At 41.7% G+C, this 20,208-nt stretch overlaps 2 protein-coding genes across 2 annotated transcripts in view; one reads left to right on the top strand and one right to left on the bottom strand.

Moving 5' to 3' along the window:
* camsap3 (calmodulin regulated spectrin-associated protein family, member 3) overlaps window positions 1-10,914 on the top strand; it is a 38,597-nt gene extending 27,683 nt beyond the window's left edge. The window contains 17 exon segments of the mRNA XM_084113548.1: window positions 93-233; window positions 950-1,036; window positions 1,263-1,290; window positions 1,293-1,294; window positions 2,206-2,344; window positions 2,426-2,565; window positions 3,477-3,570; window positions 3,709-3,754; window positions 3,966-4,030; window positions 4,213-4,285; window positions 4,373-6,416; window positions 6,505-6,629; window positions 7,372-7,652; window positions 7,742-7,835; window positions 7,922-8,034; window positions 8,381-8,499; window positions 8,650-10,914. Of these exon segments, the coding sequence (XP_083969674.1) occupies window positions 93-233; window positions 950-1,036; window positions 1,263-1,290; window positions 1,293-1,294; window positions 2,206-2,344; window positions 2,426-2,565; window positions 3,477-3,570; window positions 3,709-3,754; window positions 3,966-4,030; window positions 4,213-4,285; window positions 4,373-6,416; window positions 6,505-6,629; window positions 7,372-7,652; window positions 7,742-7,835; window positions 7,922-8,034; window positions 8,381-8,499; window positions 8,650-8,952 (3,894 nt within the window). The 3' untranslated portion in view covers window positions 8,953-10,914.
* Window positions 10,915-12,407: 1,493 nt separating this feature from the next.
* On the bottom strand, window positions 12,408-20,082 carry nr5a5 (nuclear receptor subfamily 5, group A, member 5). Its single transcript, XM_084113837.1, has 7 exons — window positions 19,757-20,082; window positions 19,070-19,185; window positions 18,829-18,970; window positions 15,255-16,000; window positions 13,968-14,087; window positions 13,529-13,676; window positions 12,408-13,448 (listed from the first exon to the last, which is right to left on the bottom strand). The coding sequence occupies exons 1-7, from the start codon at window positions 19,848-19,850 to the stop codon at window positions 13,201-13,203; spliced, it is 1,614 nt and encodes a 537-aa protein (XP_083969963.1). The 5' UTR covers window positions 19,851-20,082; the 3' UTR covers window positions 12,408-13,200.
* Window positions 20,083-20,208: the final 126 nt, after the last annotated feature.

The following is a 20,208-nucleotide window of genomic DNA, read 5'->3' as shown; positions in this document are numbered from 1 at the left end:
ATTACATTAAGCGCATTAGACCAGTGTGCATAATGACAGCTGTGTTTTCTCCGTGTTCTGACACTCCTGTTTGTTTCCTCTGATTCGTTCAGAGTGCCCACTTGGAGTTGATAGATGCCTTAATGGCAGTGGGTGCCATGGAGACGGTGAGCACAGTCTTGGCGAGTGGCGGATCAGAGCTGCTGGGTACAGATGCAACCTGGGACAGAGCCCTGCTTTACTGGGTGAACGCGGTGAGTCTTGTAAAGAACCACAGCCACACAATTTCTTGTAGCTCAAACAACTCTCATAAACTCACAGAAGCCCATAGACTAATCTGAAAACTGTCATTCACAACGTTTAAAAGAATAGTAAAAACAAAAAGGTGTACCATCATCATTTACTCACTCACACTCATGTTTTTCCAAACCTCTATGACTGACTTGTGTGGGCCACAAAATAGGCTTACCATAATATGCAATATTCCAAATTTCTATATCCGTGATAACACTCTAAGTCTCTTAAGAAATAAATCTCACACTAAGCTATCACATTGATTCAGAAAACTTGGAATATAGTCATATGAATTACCTTCATAATTTTTTGTTGTCTTTTTGGAGATTAAGATTTTCAGCATTCACTTTAATTGGTGGAAAAGCACCTTTAATGTTCTGTTGAATATTCTGTGTTCTATAGAGGAAAGAAAGTCAAACAGGTTGGAGCAACATGCAGAATTTTCATTTTGGAGTGAACTATACCTGTAACATTTATACTTAGACTGTTTACATACATGCTAACCCATAATACAGTACACAATATTATTGGTCCTAAAATAGAGCCTTGTGGAACACCTTCACAAAAGACTCTGTGGGTGTGGTCTTCAGAAAGTAAAGTCACATGGACTACCTTGATGTTTACTTTTGATTTCATTTCATTGTCATAAGATGTTTTTTGTTTTTCTTTTGTGTAGCTGAACCAAAAATTGAAGGAACAAACAGAAGGTACACAAAATGACACCTCTCAGCCTAGTACTGAACCACAGCCTGTTCAGCCTTCGGTAAGAAACACTCATAAACAAACTTGCTCACAAAAAGCTCAAAGGCACATGTGTACAACAACTTGACCTCTACTCCTCTACAAAACAGTCACTCATTTCCTTAGCAGCACTGTCTTTTTCCTCAAGGTCTACTTTGCTGTCAAAATACCTGTCCTGTCCTCTTGCTGCTTCTCACTTCTCCTCCTGCCTCTTTCTCTTCTCATGTTCCTTCACTTCTTTCTGACAGTGTCCCACCCGCTGGTACTGGAAACTTGTTCTGTAAGTCTCTCTCTCGTCTTCCATTCACCCTACTTTCCTCCATTTTCCTGTTCTAAATCCATATAATGCTGTCCTATTTCGCCCCCTGCTGACTGCAAAGGTTACGTAGATGGAATTTGACTTAGACCTTTTGGGCAATTACTTTAAATCAGGTCTCAATTTTAGGATCCCCCATATTATAACATGGACAAAAAATACGTCGATAATGTTGTCAAATATTGGATGAAGCGCAAAGTCATCAGATTATTACCAGAATAAAAAAAAAAAAGAGTTGTATCAGTTGTCTCAACATCCTTCATCATCATTTGCATTACAAAAAATAAACCAGATATAAACATGGCATGACATGTAAATTGTAGGATACCATAGTATTTGGTGGTTAAGTGAATATAGTGTGTCTTTGTGATATTAGTGCACTTATCTGCTAGTGTATGCTGTATGTGTATCAAGTGGAAAAGGTCTCGATGTATCAGGTGTTGGCTGTTCACACAGCTGCCTCTGTTCTTTGCTTTGACCTGTTGAAGACTAAGTCTCTTGAGTATTTGCTGTCCCACTTCCATTAACAACGTCCTCGCTTTTACTACATTTAGTCTTCATGCGCTGTTTGCATGGATTCTTTCAGCTTTTTTTCTGTTAAACATTTATTGTTGTCTCTGATTGTCAGTTGTATGCATTTTTCATTTAGTGTTTGTATCTTGGGTATGGGACATGATGTTTCCATCTCTGTTTTTGCAGTTACATAAAATGGATAACAGTTTTGTAATAGTGTTTTTTTTTTTTTTACTGTTTAACAAATGCACTGTCTGCTGTCAATGAAAAATGAACAATTTCACAATAACAATTTTGAACAACAAGCAACATGGCACTTTCTCCATTATTGCTGTTCAACTGTATATTTTTATCTTGTTCAGATCCGGTACAGGAAGGACAGGATGCAGTCTAAGCTTAAACCTTGTTTTCCTGTGGTGAATGAAGTGAAGGATCTCTCAAACGGATGTGCCATTGCTGCTGTTATTCACCATTACTGTCCTGGTCTACTGAGATTAGAGGGTACGGTCACATCTCAAATCTGCATCTGTCACTGAAAAGATGAGTAAGACATTTATTTCAGTTCCTTCCTTGTCTTTTCAGATGTATGTATGAAGGACTCCATGTCTGTGGCTGACAGCCTGTACAACCTACAGCTGATTCGAGAGTTCTGTGACAGCTGTTTGAAGAGCTGCTGCCCTCTAGTGTTGGAAGATTTACTCTACAGCCCAGCAAAATTAAAGGTATAAAGAAAACTAAATTAAAACATGAAGAGGAGAGGGAACCTGGATAGTGTAGTTCAGTTAGTAAAGTAAGGACAAAGTGTACTGTGCTGACTATTTTTTATAGTTTGTGCTTTTAAGTATGCAGTAGGCTAGTGCACCAAAAAAAAAAAAAAAGTAATGCAGTGGTAAATCAGACACCTTTAGGTTAGTCTTTAGACCGATCAGTAACAATGACCAGTCCTAATGAGTGAGATTTAAGCGGTTAAATCCACAAATTATATTTTTCTTCTTGGGTACATTAAAATAACTGCTGAAGAAACATCACCCGTGGATTCGCTAGATGTGATTTATAATGGGATGGGATCATTAAAATACTTTAAAATACTAACAGAAATAGTGCACCGTTCAAGCACCTGTCACGTGCAGTTGCAGAGTAGGCACGACGCAGGAGAATATCACAGAAATCTTCAAACTATGAATACCCAGGAGATCACAGAGAAACACTGGAGAAAACAACCACTACACATATACAAGACTGAACAAGGAACTGAGGGAACTAACGGCTAACTACATGGGGAGTGATCATTAACTAGAACAGAACAGAAATGCAGGATTAATTAATAACCAAGGAGATTAACGAAGGAACAGAACTCAGGCCAAGCAGAACAGGGAACAGTGAAAACGAAACCAAAACACAACATGTTACAGCACCTTTTATCTACGCTTTTGAACTTGTGATTTTGAAGCTCTAAAGCCACTTTATATAGGACAGAGGGTATGCGAATTGAGTTCACTCAAGAAAATTAGGTTCATCCCCCCATTAATGTTCAAAGACAATGCAGATGGACTAGATGAGACTCTTTATGCTAATTTAAAAGTCTGCATTCCCGATGTGTTTTATATGCAGTGTTTTTTTTCTCTGTCTCTAGACAAACATACTGAGCTTTCTGGCAGAGCTCTTGTATTGGTTTGAAATCTCAAAGCCAGAGTTTGTTCAGCCCTTGCAGGACACAGAGCTGACTGGTAAGTATGTCTTGAATCTCGATTTCTTTTCTTTTTGTCTTGAAGAGCTTTTAGATTTTTAGCTTTTAGATTTTTATTATCCCGTAACAGTCTGTTAAAAAAGGATGTGCCAGATAAAGTACTGTTCTATTCTTGTAGAAACATCTGGAAGGAACAATAATGGCAGCAGCGAGTCCGGCAACAGGTATAACAAAGGTTTTTTTTTTTTTTTTTTTTTTTGTGTGTAAAATCCATGTTTATAATTTGACACTTCTTTTTAAGAATACCCAAAATTATACCGATCAGGTTTTATAATGATCTGAATTGTCAATGTTTTTAAAAATGATCACCTAAATGAACCTTTATTAAATCAAAGCCAAAACTTAACAGCAAGTTATTTGTCCTTTATGTGCCAGTGGTTCCCCCTCTATCTTCAAAAAGCCTTTTCTGCCCATCTCTTCCTCTGTGACTGCAGCAACAGGTGAGGAAAACACACTGTCTCTGTGTCCCAGGTCATCAGCTGCCAATATGTGTCTGTTCCATTCTTTGTGTTGTATACGTGTACACGCTGTGTTTATTCTTGTTCGGCAATCACATGGTCTGTGTTTGCATGTTGTATTTGTCACATGGTCATGTGTGTGTTTGTGTTGTCTCTATGATCAGGATCTCTGACTCAGTCTACCTCAATGTCTCATGTAGAGGCAGCAGGACGAACATGGAATAAGAAACCTCTTAGGTAAGGTTCCTCAATGTCGTTTTATGCATTTTACTTTTCTTAATACTTTCTGAAGGCATTCATCTTTTTTTCATGACTGCTCTTCAGCCGTCCACTCTCCTCTGCGGTGTCCTTCAGTATCCCTTTTGGTCTAGACAGTGATGTTGACATTGTGATGGGGAACCCTGTTATAACCCGATCTGTCAGCTCAGACAATCTCAACCCTACTGGTCAATCCATGACACATGTCCCCTACACACCTCCAGAGGACCTCAGCCACTTCCTGAGTAAGCCCTCTGGGCCCAATGGCCCTCAAAGAGCTTCCTGGGCCACTCGGACTCGTCCTATGCTGGCAGAGGAGAACGGCATTGATGAGAGTGAGACAGGAGAGCTACCAACAATTGAAGAGGCACTGCAGATCATCCACAATGAAGAGAAGATGGAACCTCGTCTTCACCCTGATGGGGCACCCGATGGTTTCTTCCTGCATTCACCAGATGATCCAGCAAATGCTAGACGCAATAGCAGCCCAGTGACTCTCAGCTCTTCAGCCCCATCCCGCTCAGGAATGCTCTACCATCGATCCTCAGGAGTCCCACCAGAGCCCAGTCGCACCAGACACCCCTCAGAAGGATCCAGAGATGACGACTCCGTGTTAAGAGATGGAAGCGTTGATTCGGATGCCTCTGAAGATCTTCCAAAAACCCATTCCACCCCTGCCACACCCGCTTCGGGCCCTCGCATAACTCGATCGCGTGGTGAAGAGACACCGGATAGTGGCGTGAAGATGACCAATTTTGCTGAAAGGAAGAAGAAAATGGTTCCAGAGCAGGTACGAACCAATGAGCCACAGGCCTCACAAATGACTACATGGGCCAAGAAATCAGAGGAGAGTCCCAGTAAGAGTCCTGCTCTCAGCACTGAAATGTCAGAGCTGGGGGCGAGGCTGGAGGAGAAACGGAAGGCCATTGAAGCTCAGAAGAAGCGTATAGAAGCCATCTTTGCCAAACATCGGCAGCGGCTGGGAAAAAGTGCCTTCCTACAGTTAAAGAAGGAGCAGGAGGATGGGGATGGCGAGGAAGGACGTCAAGGGGAGGCTGGCACCTCCTCCATAGAAGATGACCTCAGCCGTTTGGCACTGGAGGAGAAACTGGCACACTTGGAGAGTGAGGAGGAGCAACAGGAGGAACAGTTGAAAAAGAGGTCCTCAATAGAAGAAGAGGGAAATATCAAGCCCAGTGTCCAACAGGACAATCCAATAGAGAAAGACAAATCTGGAGTAGGAATTCCTGGAGGGAAAGGCACGGCCCCACTGGGTGATTACAACAACGCTGTCTCTAAACTAAGCGCTGCTCTTAATTCTCTCCAAAGTGATATGCAGCGCCTCTCGGAGCAGCAGAACCAGCTGATGAAGAAGAAAGCAGCTCCTAACAACCAAGCTTGGGTTATCCCACCCAGCTCCAAACCCTCAACAACTGCACCTTCTCGTTTGTCAAGGGAGTCCAATCGTGACTTGCCCTCTACCTCCTCCTCTCCTTCCCCATCTCGCAAGATTTCAAGTCACACCGCTCCGCCAAAATCACCTGCGTCCCAACGTAGGGCACAGTCTGCACCTCCGAAGAGTCCCAAAATGCCTCACCACCCTAGACCTGCAGAGCCCAAGACGCCAGTTTCCACACGATTCATAACTGCCCCTCAAAGTGTGGAAAACATTCCTCACTTAAAAAGAGTGTCTCCATGGCAATACAGGGATCAGAACTCGTCCACTTTCAGCATAGGTACACCCAGTCAGAGTGAGTCCCGCTCCGCTTCATCCCTGTCCAGACCAGAGGACAACTTCTCAGACACCGGTTCCAGTGAGGACCATACAATCTTCAGTATGGATCTAGAGGGTGGATTGTCACAGGTTCTGTCCCAAAAGGAGCGTCGGGGTGTGGGCAGCAGCTCAGGAGCTCCTTCCGAGTGCTCTTTTGAGAGTGACGTTCCTGCAGAGGCTTTCAACGGCAAGCGCAGTAGCCTTATCGAGATCTCACTGTCCTCTCTCAAAGCATTAGAGGGTGAAGAAGCAGATCCGAGCCAGGATATCTTCTCAGACTCAATGAGTGACCAAACAGAGCCAGAAATGAGGGGTGGAGTTGGATTCTTCTTTAAGGTTAGGGGAGAATCATATGTAAACTTTGTTTAGATGTTTAGCCTAAAAGGTGTAGCATTCATTTAACTATCTAAAATGGTCTCTGTAGCAGGATGAAGCTCGACCTGAGGATGAGATGGAGAAGAGGAGAGCTGCATTACTTGAGAAACAACAAAAGAGAGCAGAGGAGATAAAGAAACGAAGACAGGAGCAAGAAAGAGAGAGGGAGGCAAGGTGAGGCTTAAAACAAAGCTTTGGAAAGTGACCACGATGTGTGGTATAAATGAAACCACAAATCATTACACTTATTGAGGAGGTGTATGCTTTTACTTTCTAAGAGATTAGCTTTGTTGGATGATAAAACATCTTTACATTAAAGGAGGGGTCTGGGCCATATGTGGAGACAATGCCAAGCTGAAACAAACACCTTAAGAAAATCCTTAGTTATAACAGTGTTATAACCTTAGTTATAATGGCATAAAGAGTATTTTTTGCAACTGGAATCAGCATATCATAGAGACTCGGGTGCTTTCTTTTTACTTGGTTAGTAATTTCCTAGCAACAACCAAGAATAACCTACCGCATAGCAGTGCATGGAAATCACTCAGAGCACCTTAGCAACTGCATAGAAATTTCCTGGCCACCACCCACTAGCAGTGTGGTGGTAAGTTTTGTTTGGGCAACAAAATAACAATTATGCATTCCATCTCAAACAAGCACACTTAATGGCCCAGTTTCACAGACAAGGCTTAGACTAAGCCAGGAATAGGCCTTAGTTCAATTAGGGCATTTAAGTAGCTTTTATAAACATGCCTTTGGAAAAAAATATTACTGGTGTGCATCATGAGACAAAACAACGGCACTGACATATTTTAAGATATGAGATTTAAGCCTTGTCTGTGAAACCGGGGGAATATGTGCTAATCCCTTTGCAACATTGTACCTTTATCAGTGCTGTCTTCATATGTAACAGCAGGCCTTCTTCGGTGGATGAGCCAGGTAGAGGAGAGGAGAGACCCAAAACTCCTTCTACCCCTCCGCCTCCCCGCACCCCTCCGCCAGATGGCACTCCTCAGCGGCGTGGAGACTTTACCCGCCAGGAATATGAACGGCGGCATCAGCTGAAAATAATGGAGGATCTGGATAAAGTCCTCCGTCAGAAACCCACTACTGTCAGAGGTGTCAAGAAGCAGAGGCCCAAAACGGTGTTCAGAGACGACTCTGATCTCTCCCGCAGCCCTGCTAAAGGGTTTATGGGCAAGTTATTGGTCATCTGGAAGATTTATTTCCTTTCCGTTGATATTGTAGTAAAGCCAATGTCATGTATCAACTATTTTCTCTTTCAGGTTCTAGATTAAATAAAGTTTACTCCCATTCAACAATGAATCTGTCCTCTATGGCTAATGACAGTGGGACACTTACTGTCAGAAAATCTCCAAGGTAAATCTGATCTGTATGTTTTCTGGTGAGAAAACACCTGCTCCTCCTTTGTGACTTCACCTCTGAACATATATTCCTTTCCACAGTCGTTCTCATTCACCATCCAGACTGCTATCTCCAGGCCGTTTTGCTGCACAGAATGGGGACTGGGAAAATGCATCTACTATATCGTCTCCAGCCTCCATCCCAGAATACACTGGTAAACTGTAAAAATGATATGATTTGCAGTATTATTAGAGGTGCTTCTAAGGCCATTGCTCTTTCTCATACTTGGGGTTAGGTATTTGAAGAACCTCAAGAATTAATTTTAGTGAGCTACCTGTGGCGCACAGTTTGAAGATAAATGACACCTCAAATCCTGCAATATTGTGGTCTGCAGGTTTTGCATGGGCAAGCACCATTCACAGAAAATTAAGCTATTTTGAGTTTAACGGTTATTTAGATTAGGTCATGTGATCATGAACTTGCTTTCTCTTGTTGAAGCATCTGTTTGTCAGGATCACAAATCAAGCATTTGTATCTTAGCAATGAAAATTCTGTTTCAGGCCCTAAACTCTACAAGGAGCCAAGCTTCAAGTCCAATAAGTTCATCATCCATAATGCCATCTCACGCTGTTGTTTGGCAGGAAAGGTCAACGAACCACAGAAAAACAAGATTGTAGAGGTGAGTAACCTATCAGTCGACATCTTTAGTGCACTCTGGGCTCTCATGACTCGTTGCGGACAGCCAACACATATTTGCATGGTGTATTTGAATGTATGATGTAATGGTCTCACATTCAGTTCATTTGTGTTTTTCTCTTGTCTGTAAAAGGAATTAGAGAAAAGCTCTGCAAACCATTTTCTCATCCTCTTTCGGGATGCTAGCTGTCAGTTCCGAGCGGTTTATACCATGAACCCTGAGACGGAAGAGATGGTTCGACTTACAGGTATTGGCCCACGGATAATCGGTCCCAATATGGTGGAGTCGATCTACAAGTACAGCTCTGACCGCAAGCAGTTCACGGCCCTCCCGTCCAAGACCATGTCCATGAGTGTGGATGCCTTCACCATTCCAGGCCACCTATGGGAGCGCAAGCGCCCAGGAACCCCAAAGAAGCTTGGGACCCCAAAATAAAGCCTGCTGGAAATGCAGCTATACCTGAGCTGGCCATGTAACCCTGGGTTTCTGTCCCGACTCCGGCAGTGCAGAGAGGCGTGCATGCCAGAAAAAAAGAGTTGGATAACAAAAAAGAGGCCCAAAATCCTAAAATAAAGTGCCCTCAGAGGTGTATAGCTGGTGACTGTGTAACTACAGGTCAAGTTACAAAAGATTTATTCAGAAATCTCCATTGCCATTTTCTTCGGGTAACTCAAGTGAACTCAAAAGTCATATTTCGAAGAAAGGGGTCTGATTGATTTTCTAAGATTGTAGGAAAATTATTCTTGGCATTCTAATGTTAAAACGTTAGATGAATCTTCCAGTCTCATCATTCAAGTAAAATGAATGTCCCCCACAATAGAGAGGAAAAAGATCCTCAGAAACATTACTGTCCTCCAGCTCCTACCCTTCTTTACTCAATAAACTGGATCCTTTGGTGTGTAAAAGGATTCCCCGGACGAAATCGGATCTTTGCTCTTTGATGAATGCAGGGCACAAACCAACACAAGCCTTCTTATCGTCTGTTTTATCGTCATCAGCCTCTGTTTTATGGGACTGAATGTAGAACTGTATTACAAAGGGGCACAGCCACTCACCTTTACGTCACGTCATAAAAAAGTCCCATGCTGCTGTCTGTTTCGAGTCTGTCTTGCTCTCTAATAAAATCTGCCTTGTCCTTTCGCCTTCCTAAAGTCAGCCGTAGACACCTGGATGTTTGTTTTCTTACTGCTTCGAACCTTATCTAACTGGATTACTCAAGCTTTAGGAACTCAGGAGAGCATGTTAAAGACTCAAATATCTTTCCTTCCCATTTGCTTTAATTAAGAACGAATGAAAAAGCAAAAAGATGCCAGAACGTGCTGTTGATTTCCATTAATGATACTTTTTACTCTGTTTAGCTGTAACTGGAAAAATAATGCAAGTAAAAGATCAAGGCTGGTTTAATATACTGTATATTTGAATGCTGATTCTTTCATTTTTGACAATGATTTGTATATTGTGGAGATTTGTAAGCAATGAATAAGCTACCCTGCTGCTTCACTACTAGAGCTGGATGTGTTGGTGTGAATGAGTGTGTGAGCGGGACGGGGACAGAAAGAGACAGATGGCGAGAAACAATAAACACAAATCTGATGTCAACTCTCACTTATGTACCCAGAGCTGAATGATCAAGTGCTATTGTTTGGCTGACATGTAGCAGCAAATAGTGATAAACCGCTCGTGAACACCAACAGATAGTGATATAAAACAAACACTAACAGAAAGTGATAAAAGGCAGAAAAGCAGCCCAGGTGTCTGCAGCTTTAAACGGTTATGTTGTTTCTATGAATATGATTGTCTCCAAACTGTCTAACTTGGCCTTATTTGTTTCATGAACGGCTTGAGTTGTCTTTTTGTATGAAAGGGGCATTTAGTCTGTTTCTCTTCATCAAAGCACTAACTGATTCAATCAGGCCACTCTCTCCTGTCTTTGGAGAATCAGATGAAGTACTTTACAGATTTGCCGTAAAGATGTACATATTTTTGTAAAGAGCAAAAAAAAATTTTTTGAGACGGTTGATTTACATGTTTCTGTGTCAAATGAATGGGAGATGTGTATTTGTGTGTAGGTTGCATGTGTTTGACTGTTGGGTGAAACATGATGGTTAATGTAACTGGATTCTGTGCAATTCTGTAGAATGTTAGGTCACCTAAGGTGTATTTATTGGGTAAGGATGAGCTAGAGTTTTCTGTTTAGTTTCAGATTTTATTATTTATGTTCTGGCAAATGTGGTGATTCACTTGTTCATTTCAGAAAGCACATTGATGTTTTGTTTTTTCCTTTTACTGTTTCCATGTTCATGTTAGTAGATTTTGTTTTTCTCCCAAATTCTTTGATTATGGATCGGTCCCAAGTGACAGGATTAGAAAAATAAAATCATTTTTATGTACTCTCAATTATTTCTCATCATCACTGAATTTAATTTAGTTCTATCAATTATACAGTTGTAATCAAACTCATTCAACCCCATCGCAAAATTTTGACTTTCAGCTGTTTGCAATGAACAAATCAAACAAAAGTAATTGAAATGGCTCAACACAACAAATTCTTCAAGTGGTTTACCCAAATTCAACTGAAAATGCAACTTTTAATGACTTCTGCGGTCTTAAAATTATTCAACCCCTTCATGGTAAGCATCTTTAGTACTTGGTAGAACACCCATTTGCTGTTATGACCTGCTGCAAACGAGATGTATAAAAGACAGCAGCTTCTGGCAGCGTTTATGAGGAATCTTTCAGTAATATTCTTGGGTTTGTGTGCTGCAACCGCCGCCTTCAAATCCCACCAGAGATTTTCTATGTGGTTCAAGTCAGATGACTGTGATGGCGACTGTAGAATCTTCCAGTACTACTTCTGAAACCAAGCCTTGGTGGAATTTGAGGTATGCTTGGTATTACTGTCCTGTTGGAAGGTCCAATGACACCCAAGCTTCAGCTTCCTCACTGACAGCATGACGTTTTCTTAGGATTTCCTGATACTTCAATGAATCCATCTTGGCTTCCACACGCTGCATGTTTCCAGTGCCAGAGGATGCAAAGCAGCCCCAGACCATAACAGAGCCCCACAATGCTTAACTGTAGACAGTGTTCTTTTCAGCATATGCTTCATTCTTCTTCCTCTAGACATGCCGTTGATCCATAGGGCCGAAAAGTTCCAGTTTTGTTTAATCACTCCACAGAACAGAATCACCTCTGTGGCTTTTATTTATATGACTTTTCTTTTGCATTTATGTCAGTAGTGGTGTACATCTTGGAGTTCTGGCATGCGTTTAGTACACACCTTACGCCTGTCGCCATCAAGTCCTGCTGCAGGTCTTTTGCAGTCACTCGAGGGTTTTTCTGATCGTGCCTTCTCAGAAATCTGGTTGCAGCTGTTGATCGCTTCTTTATAGCTTCTTGATCGCTTCAGGTAGTGTAATCTCTGTTCCTTTAACTATGAACTTGCGAACTATGCTTCCAACGGTGTCTCTAGGGACATTTAGTGCCTTCGCTATCTTTTTGTATCCCGTTCCTTGTTTGAAGGTGAAGATGATATCTTCTCTTAAATTTTTGGACCATTCTTTTGACTTTTTAACATATTTCTAACATGCAGTCAAACGTGACACTCAAAAAAAAACTCACCAGTTCAGATATTTCATCTGTTCTAGCTCAAGCACACCTGGTACAACTAATGAAACCCTCGATTAGTTGCATCAGCTGTGCTTGAGACAACACCTGTTTTGCAGATTAGTGCTGTTGTGAGGGAGTCTATTCAGGGGGGTTGAATAATTTTGAGGCCGCAGAAATTATTAAAAGTTGCATTTTCAGTTGAATTTGGGGAAACCACTTGAAACATTTGTTGTATAAACCCGATTTGCAATGGGAGTTGAATAATTTTGATTACAACTGTACATTGTATCAGCTTTTGTTGCCATTTTTTATATTAATTTTATTTTTTAGAATTGCATGTCTATATCCATGATTTCTTGCACAGTTCACACTGTTCCCATTCAAAAAGTGCATCTTTGAAAGTGTGGGAGAAGGTTACAAACAGTCCCCGTCATATTTCACGACTACATAAAAAGTAAAAGGAAAAAAAGAAAGTTGCAATTTTCAGTATTCTTTTTAGATTCTCATTAATGTTGTTTCTAATTAAAGTAATTCAGGATTCTTAATTGTCATGAAAATTTTTAGTTTTCTATAGGCAATTTTTATTTTTTTTTTATTTTTTTTTTTTTGAGTAAAATATGACCCAGACATGTTCTTGATGGGCTTCATGAGCTTCATCCTTCTATAGCTGCATTCTAGAAACAAGACACATAATATCAGACCATACAGACACACTTTAATTTGAAACTCAATCTTGTAAACAATTAGAAGAATTTAACACAATATGTGATGAGCCTCTGTGTCTCTAGATAAGTTAGACAGTCATGGTTTTATATTTATAAGTGGCAGTGTTTGAATGCTGGCAAACTTTATTTTTTAATGGACGTGATCCATAACTGTAAGGTGAGTTGTTAAGAGTATGCATCTTGTACACCCATAATACCTGAAACTATTTGTTCCTGTTGTTAGATATGTAGCGCCAGCCAGTGATTAAATAAACCAGCATCTGCACTTGTTCAAAGCTCAAAATGATTAGACACCACAGGTCAAATTTATGAAAGCATGTCCACAAACAAGCTTTGTTTTGATTGTGTCTTATGTGTGCTTGGCATGAAGCATTTCAGTCAGCAGGGAGTTGCAGGGCAGATCTCCCAGCAGGTGGCGCTGATACAGATATTCCTCGACCTGCAGGCTGATGCTGCGCACCTCTGGCAGTCGGAGCAGCAGCTGTCCAAACTTGTCTGAGTGACCTGGGTGGGTTTGCATAGTGTGGTCCATCAACGCCCTGTTTACACGCTCTTGAGTTTGTTCTACCTGCCTTCGATCCAGTACTGATTTAACATCTGCAAAACACATGACCCTCACAACTCTGGTCCAACAGGAATGGTTTAGATTAAACATTTGGGAATGAAAAGAAACCCACCTGGATTGAAGAGAACCAGATATTTGAGACACACAAACTCCTCTCTGTCCAGCTGCAGTGACCTAAGCTTGGAGACAAGGTCCTGGGCTCTGGATACTAAACTACTGAGAGTTACTCCAGCCTGACTGAGGATGGTCGATACCTCAATCTGGTACATTAAAAACAAGTCAAAGAAGTTGAAAGACTCCTAAACAGTCAATAAACTGGGTAACTATGGTGTAGTTGTGTTTCCCAACCCTGTTCATGTAGGCATACTAATAGTACACATTTAACAAATCTTCCTAATTCATAGCACCTGATTCAACTAATCAGTATGTTAGAAGAGACTCCAAGGCCTGAAATAGACGTGTCAGATAAGAGAGACATCCAACATGTGAACTGTTGGTGTGCTTCCAGTAACAGGGTTGAGAAACACTGGTGCTGTAAAAGGTGTTCTTACCTGTTGTCCAGTAATCAGACATATGCTGCCATCTCTTCCATAAGCCACCTGCCTGCATAAGTGATCCAGGATAAGAAGCTCACTCCAGCAGCTTTGCAGTAGTCCCATTTGATCCTCCACCTGCAAGAGATCAGGTACTCTAGTTATGCAGCAGTAGACAACTGGCGGGCATTGCCTTGTGAAAGAGTTACAAAGGTTAACTCTATCCATGCTGAAAATACAAGCATGTATGTTGTTCTGGACCCCAGTCCCAAGCATGGGATGCTAGTAGACAATTTTCACCAGCAAGTTTTGCTGGTGGACAGCAGGGCTCCGCTAGTTAGACCAGCATCTGACCAGCACTAACCATCTTAAACCAGGTTGGAGCAGTGACTAAGATTTTTACCAAGTTGGACAAGTTTCTGAATCAACATATTTGTTGCTTCTGGAACAACATTCCTAACAATGAATCAAACTTTAGGGATGTGGAATAAGGGTCGAATTAAAGTTAGACTTAGAGTTGGGGTTCGAGATGCATACCATTCTTATCATCCAACAATTTCCCTGTGATTTTTTTTAAATAATAAAAAAAAAGGTTATGGTATGGTTAGTTTTCGGGGGGTTGGGGGCAGGGCTTGTTTCTTTGGCCCTGTTTACATCTGGTATTAGGATGCGTTTTGGTCAGTCGGATCACAAGTAGACGAGGCAGACACATTCCCGTTGACACCTGGTGTTTTAATCCATCTCTTTTGTCCACTTTCAACCACTTCTGTCCTGATATCTTCGAGGGGAGGGTCTATGGGTGATCTTTTGATCATTTGATTTAATGGACGAAATAAGCTCACGCAATTTACATCTGAGTGAGCCCGGAGAAGACTGAAAAACATATGGAGAACATCAGCTTTCGTTTCTGCTCTGACAGCCACAAGACGCCACCAAACACTGTGAGTGTTAGAAATCAGGAATGGTGAGAGAACATTGTGCTTATGTTTTTCGTCTTTAAACCAAACTCGGGTCTTCAGCCGACAAAGTTTAAATCCTGTGTGGCTAGCGCACATCCCATAATGTTTACGCGTTAGGTCAATAGGCATAGAGTAGGTGTAGGTGTTTAGACTACAAAAGTAATCCGGTCAAATGCGTTTTTGACTACCTCTGGAAGTGTTCGAAAGTGGACAAGCTCAAAACGTTTAGACCCAGTTTACACCTGTTACCGGTTAATTGTGATCCGATCAAAAACGCATCTTAATACCAGGTGTAAAAAATTATGTTCAAGGAAAAGTGTGTGTGATCATATGCAAACTCTTCTACCTTAAGCTCCTTAAACAGTGTGCTGTTTCTTGCCCACTCCACCAGTCCAAACAAAGTCTGGTCAGCCATTTTGCACATGATGCTGAAGGTATTGAGACGGTCATGTTTTCCTCGGCAGGCTTGTTCTCTTTGGAGGCTTGTTAACACACGCATGCAGAGCTGCTTCTCATCTGGCTCAGCTTGCAGGAGCTGATTTAGGAAGCAAGAACTAGGGGTTGTGGTGGGCGTCAAGCTCTGTGCTGGTATTGGGGTCGAACTTGGAGTTGAGGTTGGTGTGAGTGTCGCAGTGGGTGTAGGTGCAAAGGTTGAGAGAACTGTTGAAGAGATTGGATCAGGGGGCGTCACAGAAGCAGGACTGTAGATGAACGGGAGCTCTCTTTTCTCAGGAGGGTATGTGTGGAAGCCTGTATAGCACATTGTGTGAAAAGGTATGGATGGATCAGACAGAGTCCGGTCTCTGGGCATGGTGCAATCCAACAGCATGGGGAACTCGGGCTGGCTCATACTGGGATGAAAGGACTGAGGTGGGTGGTAATGATCAGAGCCGAGAGAAGTAGGGGAGGGGTTGAGGACATGAAAATCATGAGAGACAGCTGGTACCAATGCTTGTGGTCCCTCAATTTTGATCCTGTAGGGGGCAATGTTTGCCTGGTGATTGGTCCCTCTTTGCTGTTTCAGTTGCCTGTCCCGTCGGTATAGAGGTCCAAACTTGTTTCGCCCACCTCTCATTCTGTCCACACGTACAGCTGAGACAAGTGATTTCACATATAAATAAATCATCATGATTTTCACAGCTACTCACATCATAAATTCTCAGAGTAGTTGCTGTGTCTCATTACGAAGGCTGTGCCCTCCAGAGGTCGCATTTGTCGACTGTGTATGTCATCGAGGATGTCTAATTTTTATTTCTTGTGAGGTCTTATTTTAGGATGTTATGGTTACTTTTCTGAAATGACGTATTTAGGGACAAATGCAACCTCTGAAGGGCACACCCTTTGAAATGAGACACAGTAAATGTTTCCTATCCCTGTTTCTGAAGGCACACTGAGCATATGTTTACACGACAATGATGCAGTGGCGGCTGGTGGATTTTAAAAATTTTAGCAGTTGGATTTTTTAAACTGCTTTAAGATGGCTTTTTTTGTTAACTTATAGACAGAATATTTATAGAAAATGACACATACATCGAGACAATATAAATTTTAAGTCCTAGCCTATCACTTGAAGAAAAAATCCATCCTTCTGTCCTTTTAAATGTCCGTGTTAAAAGAGCACGTTCGGCCGTTTAGTGAAGCTGACTGCTGTAGCCTATATCCAACGTAGGCATGGGGTCTTCCTTCATTTTTAATTTGTAGCTGTTGTTTGAACATTAGTTTAGTAAATTTGTTTGCGATCAAATATTCAATATCTCTACTCTCCATAGTTACATCAGCGGTAGCAGTTCAAACTAATATTACATAATTTACGTCTCGTTGATGATTGGTTTGTATAACAAGGGAGGCTGGCCTCCTCTGCCATGTTTATTTTGTCAACACTCCTAATCTCTGAAAGTGAAATATTCAATGGTGATTGGCTATTTTTATTTTTACCAACAACTCTGTCACAAGTCTCTGGCTATGGATTTGCCTCCCCCTCCCTTTCTCTATCCCCTCAGACTCGCGTTTCACAGATTTGGCACATTTGGGGAAGAGGCGTGCGGTGGTTACCCTTACAGTCGTCAGAGCCCGTCTACGGAGAGCCTGGCCACTCCCTATTAAGTCCTATTGTACCGAATTTTGGTTGTAGTTCCACCAGAGTTCCACTGGGGGCGATCGCCCATGAGTGCAAAATGAATGGGAGTCTATGGAGCTAGACGGCTAAATTTGTCTCTTTCACCCGATTGCCGTTGAGAAATCTCAGATTTGATTGTAGGTTTTGCAAGTTCAACATGGGTTATAGGTCGAAAGTTGAATGAACGAGTACTTCGATTTCTTACAGGTTGAGTTGTTGTTGCCCATAACATGCTAGCATTCTGCTAATGAACGCTGATTGGTCAGTGAAGAACTGATTACGACCAGAGATGCCGCTTGATGGCATCGTGGCATCCGAAGCGGGACCAGAAACAAACAAAACAAAAACTCTTCTAGCACGTGTATTTACCTGTGTCAGCTGTGTTGTCGATGCCTCGAGAGGAAAGAAAGTGCAGAGCGCGAAAGCACCAAAGTGACTGAAGGATTGCCGTAAAGCAGTATCTCTGGTCTTACGATGTGTATGACGTCATTGACATTTTAAAAGACTTTTTAAAGCAGATAAGTGACTCTAAAAAATCGAACACCCAGCAATGTGTAATTTCTTTGCATCTCCTTTCGAATACAACATTCAAATTACTAGACAAAAAATGATATCCTGAGAAAAGTGGATTTTTATTGGTATAGCGCCATAGACCTCCATTCATTCTGCACTCGTCCTGTGAGCGCCCTCATATGGAACCAGAGTGGAACTGCAACCAGTTCAGAAGCCGGAAGTTTACTGAGAGTGGAACTTCTCCCCTTATTAGACATTCTCTGCAGTCGTGAAATTACAAACAAGAAATACACATTCTCAGACATAATGAATAACTGGGAAATTAAATCGTCTTGCAATTTTCACCTAGAAATTTTGGGTAGGCTGTGCCTCCCTAGCCTCCCCTGGCAAGCCGCCACTGCAACGATGTACTACAAACGGAAAAGTTTTCCCATTGTGTTTTTCGTGTACAGACGACAACGTTGTCAAAACAATCTCCATTTACATGGATCTACGAAGACGACTAAACATGCTGTATTATTCATGCCAGGCCAGTAGTTGGCGATATCACTGTGTAAAGAAACACTACGCGCCTGTAGACTGAACATGTAATTTGCATGTGCATGATGTCACTGTTTTCACAAATTTGCGCTTTTGTACGGAGACGATAATGGTATCGCTTTCAAAAACGTGCACTTTGAAACCTGTTTTCAGATGTTTGCGTTTTCAGGCCCCCAAAACACCATTGACGTGTAAATGAACTGCCAAAACACACGTTTTTAGTTGAAAATAGTGTCATGTAAACGCACCCTAACAGTACACATTTTCCAACTCATCCTAATCAAACACACTTGATTCAACTCCTCAGCTCATTAGTAGACTCCAAAACCAGAAATGGATGGGTCAGATAAGAGAGACATCCAAACTGTGGACTTTTGTTGTGCCTCCGGGAAGAGGGTAGGGAAAAACTTGCTCTATTGATGAAACTGACACTTAAAAAAAACAACAACAACAACAACAAAAAAAACGTAAAGAAAAATTGACATTACATAAAGATACTGACCTATTAAAGTTACATAATTAAACTTTTTTTTTGCTTGTGTGCACATTACATTTTCACCTTTACTGGGTCATCAGAATTGCAATTGCAGTGATTTATGGTTTTACAGATAAGTAGAATCAGGATCAGAGCTATCTTTGATAGCTAGCCATGAATATCTTTCCATATCTCAGAGACAATAACTGCATTTTTCCTTATGCATCTAAGGACTTAATGATCATGCACTATCATTGTGTGGGTTTGCAGCCGTACCTTCTTTCTTCATGCCAACAGCTAGACATTTCTGAAAGCGGCAGGAAGGACACCGTTTCCTCTGTGCCGGGTCCATGGGGCAGCTCTGTGCCTCTGCACACGTATACCGCTTGTTGTTCTGTACAGAGCGCTTAAAAAAGCCCTGGAGAGAATGTTTGTCTTTACTACTTAAGAATGATAAGGGTGTGGAGGTTATGAACTGAAAGCTGCATACTTGTCTCAGTCTTGCTGTAGCACTTACCTTACAGCTCTCGCAAGTGAGTAGACCATAGTGATATCCTGACACCCTGTCACCACACACAGGACAGCCCTCTTCTTGAGTTGCCCTATTGTCTGGGTCTGGCTTTAACTCCTGAACTATAGGATATCACATTAATTGTGAATGCCAATGGAAGTGGCACTTCCACTTAAAACAAATGCAAGTCTTACTTGTCTCCTTCTGGAAACAGCAACTGGAAATCAAGTGGCCTACCATAAGATGATTGTCTACGAGTGGGGTGTAAGGTTGAACAGTTTTATGACCGGTCTATCTGATAAATCTGTTAGGCAGTCTATTATATCTCAAACGGGCCTAGTCTGTTATCACGCGATTGATTAAACGCTGAGATATAGGGCTTACATAATCCTTATACTTTAATATTTTCAGCATTCAAAAGAAATAAACTGACTTCTGAAAAGTACTTTATTTAGATTTGATAAAGAAATGATCCTTTGAATGAAAGCATTACAATTCTTTACTGAATGATTTTTCAATATGCGTACTAAACATGACTAAACTGTACAACCTGATCAAATCATGTCATGGTTTTCTATACCTAAACAATCGGATAGATTTAATATGAGTTAGTCAGTGACTTTAAATGTTTACTACACCCATTTAGCAATTGCTAAAGCCATTAAAGTGTCTCCGATCCGAAGCTCTACTTACATGTTGACGGTCCCTCTTGTGACGCAAGGTCCTGTGTGTAATCGGCAGAGTGGAGGGCCGTGGGGTGATCCAGGGGATAGTTTGAGATGTTCATGGTCCATAGGAGAGGGGCGGCATGGGTCACCGTAAGCAGTCATTCATAACTGTACACGGGCCTCCGGGACAGGGAGGAAAGCAGGCACAGACACGGGCTGTCTCAGAGATGGTGCTGTGTAAAGGCCCTCAATCGGACTTTGCTCCATGTTGAGGGTAATAAACCGGAGTCTGTCACACCTTCCCAACAAGCATTCCTCATTCATGCTGGAAGGTGCATGAGCATTACAGGAGCAGCGAATGTGGAGGGACACGCTCACCATACGAAAATAAACACAAACAGATCTGATGCTAAAATACTATGGCCATCGATTCATGAAATAAGATTTTGTTTATCAGACCAGTGCAACTACAGAACC

This window comes from Abramis brama, assembly GCF_963993115.1.
Source record: "Abramis brama genome assembly, chromosome: 1".
Taxonomy (NCBI): domain Eukaryota; kingdom Metazoa; phylum Chordata; class Actinopteri; order Cypriniformes; family Leuciscidae; genus Abramis; species Abramis brama.
Note: the sequence above shows the minus strand (reverse complement) of the source record. Positions and strands in the feature narration are given on the sequence as shown.

Excerpts from the sequence above, each read along its gene's own strand:
- nr5a5 (XM_084113837.1), bottom strand. The coding sequence starts at position 19,850 with ATGAACATCTCAAACTATCCCCTGGATCACCCCACGGCCCTCCACTCT. Across the intron at positions 19,186-19,756 it reads ACAAGAGGGACCGTCAACAT|TTCAGGAGTTAAAGCCAGAC; the intron begins GTAAGTAGAGCT and ends GATATCCTATAG. Across the intron at positions 13,677-13,967 it reads GTCTGATTACTGGACAACAG|ATTGAGGTATCGACCATCCT; the intron begins GTAAGAACACCT and ends TTAATGTACCAG.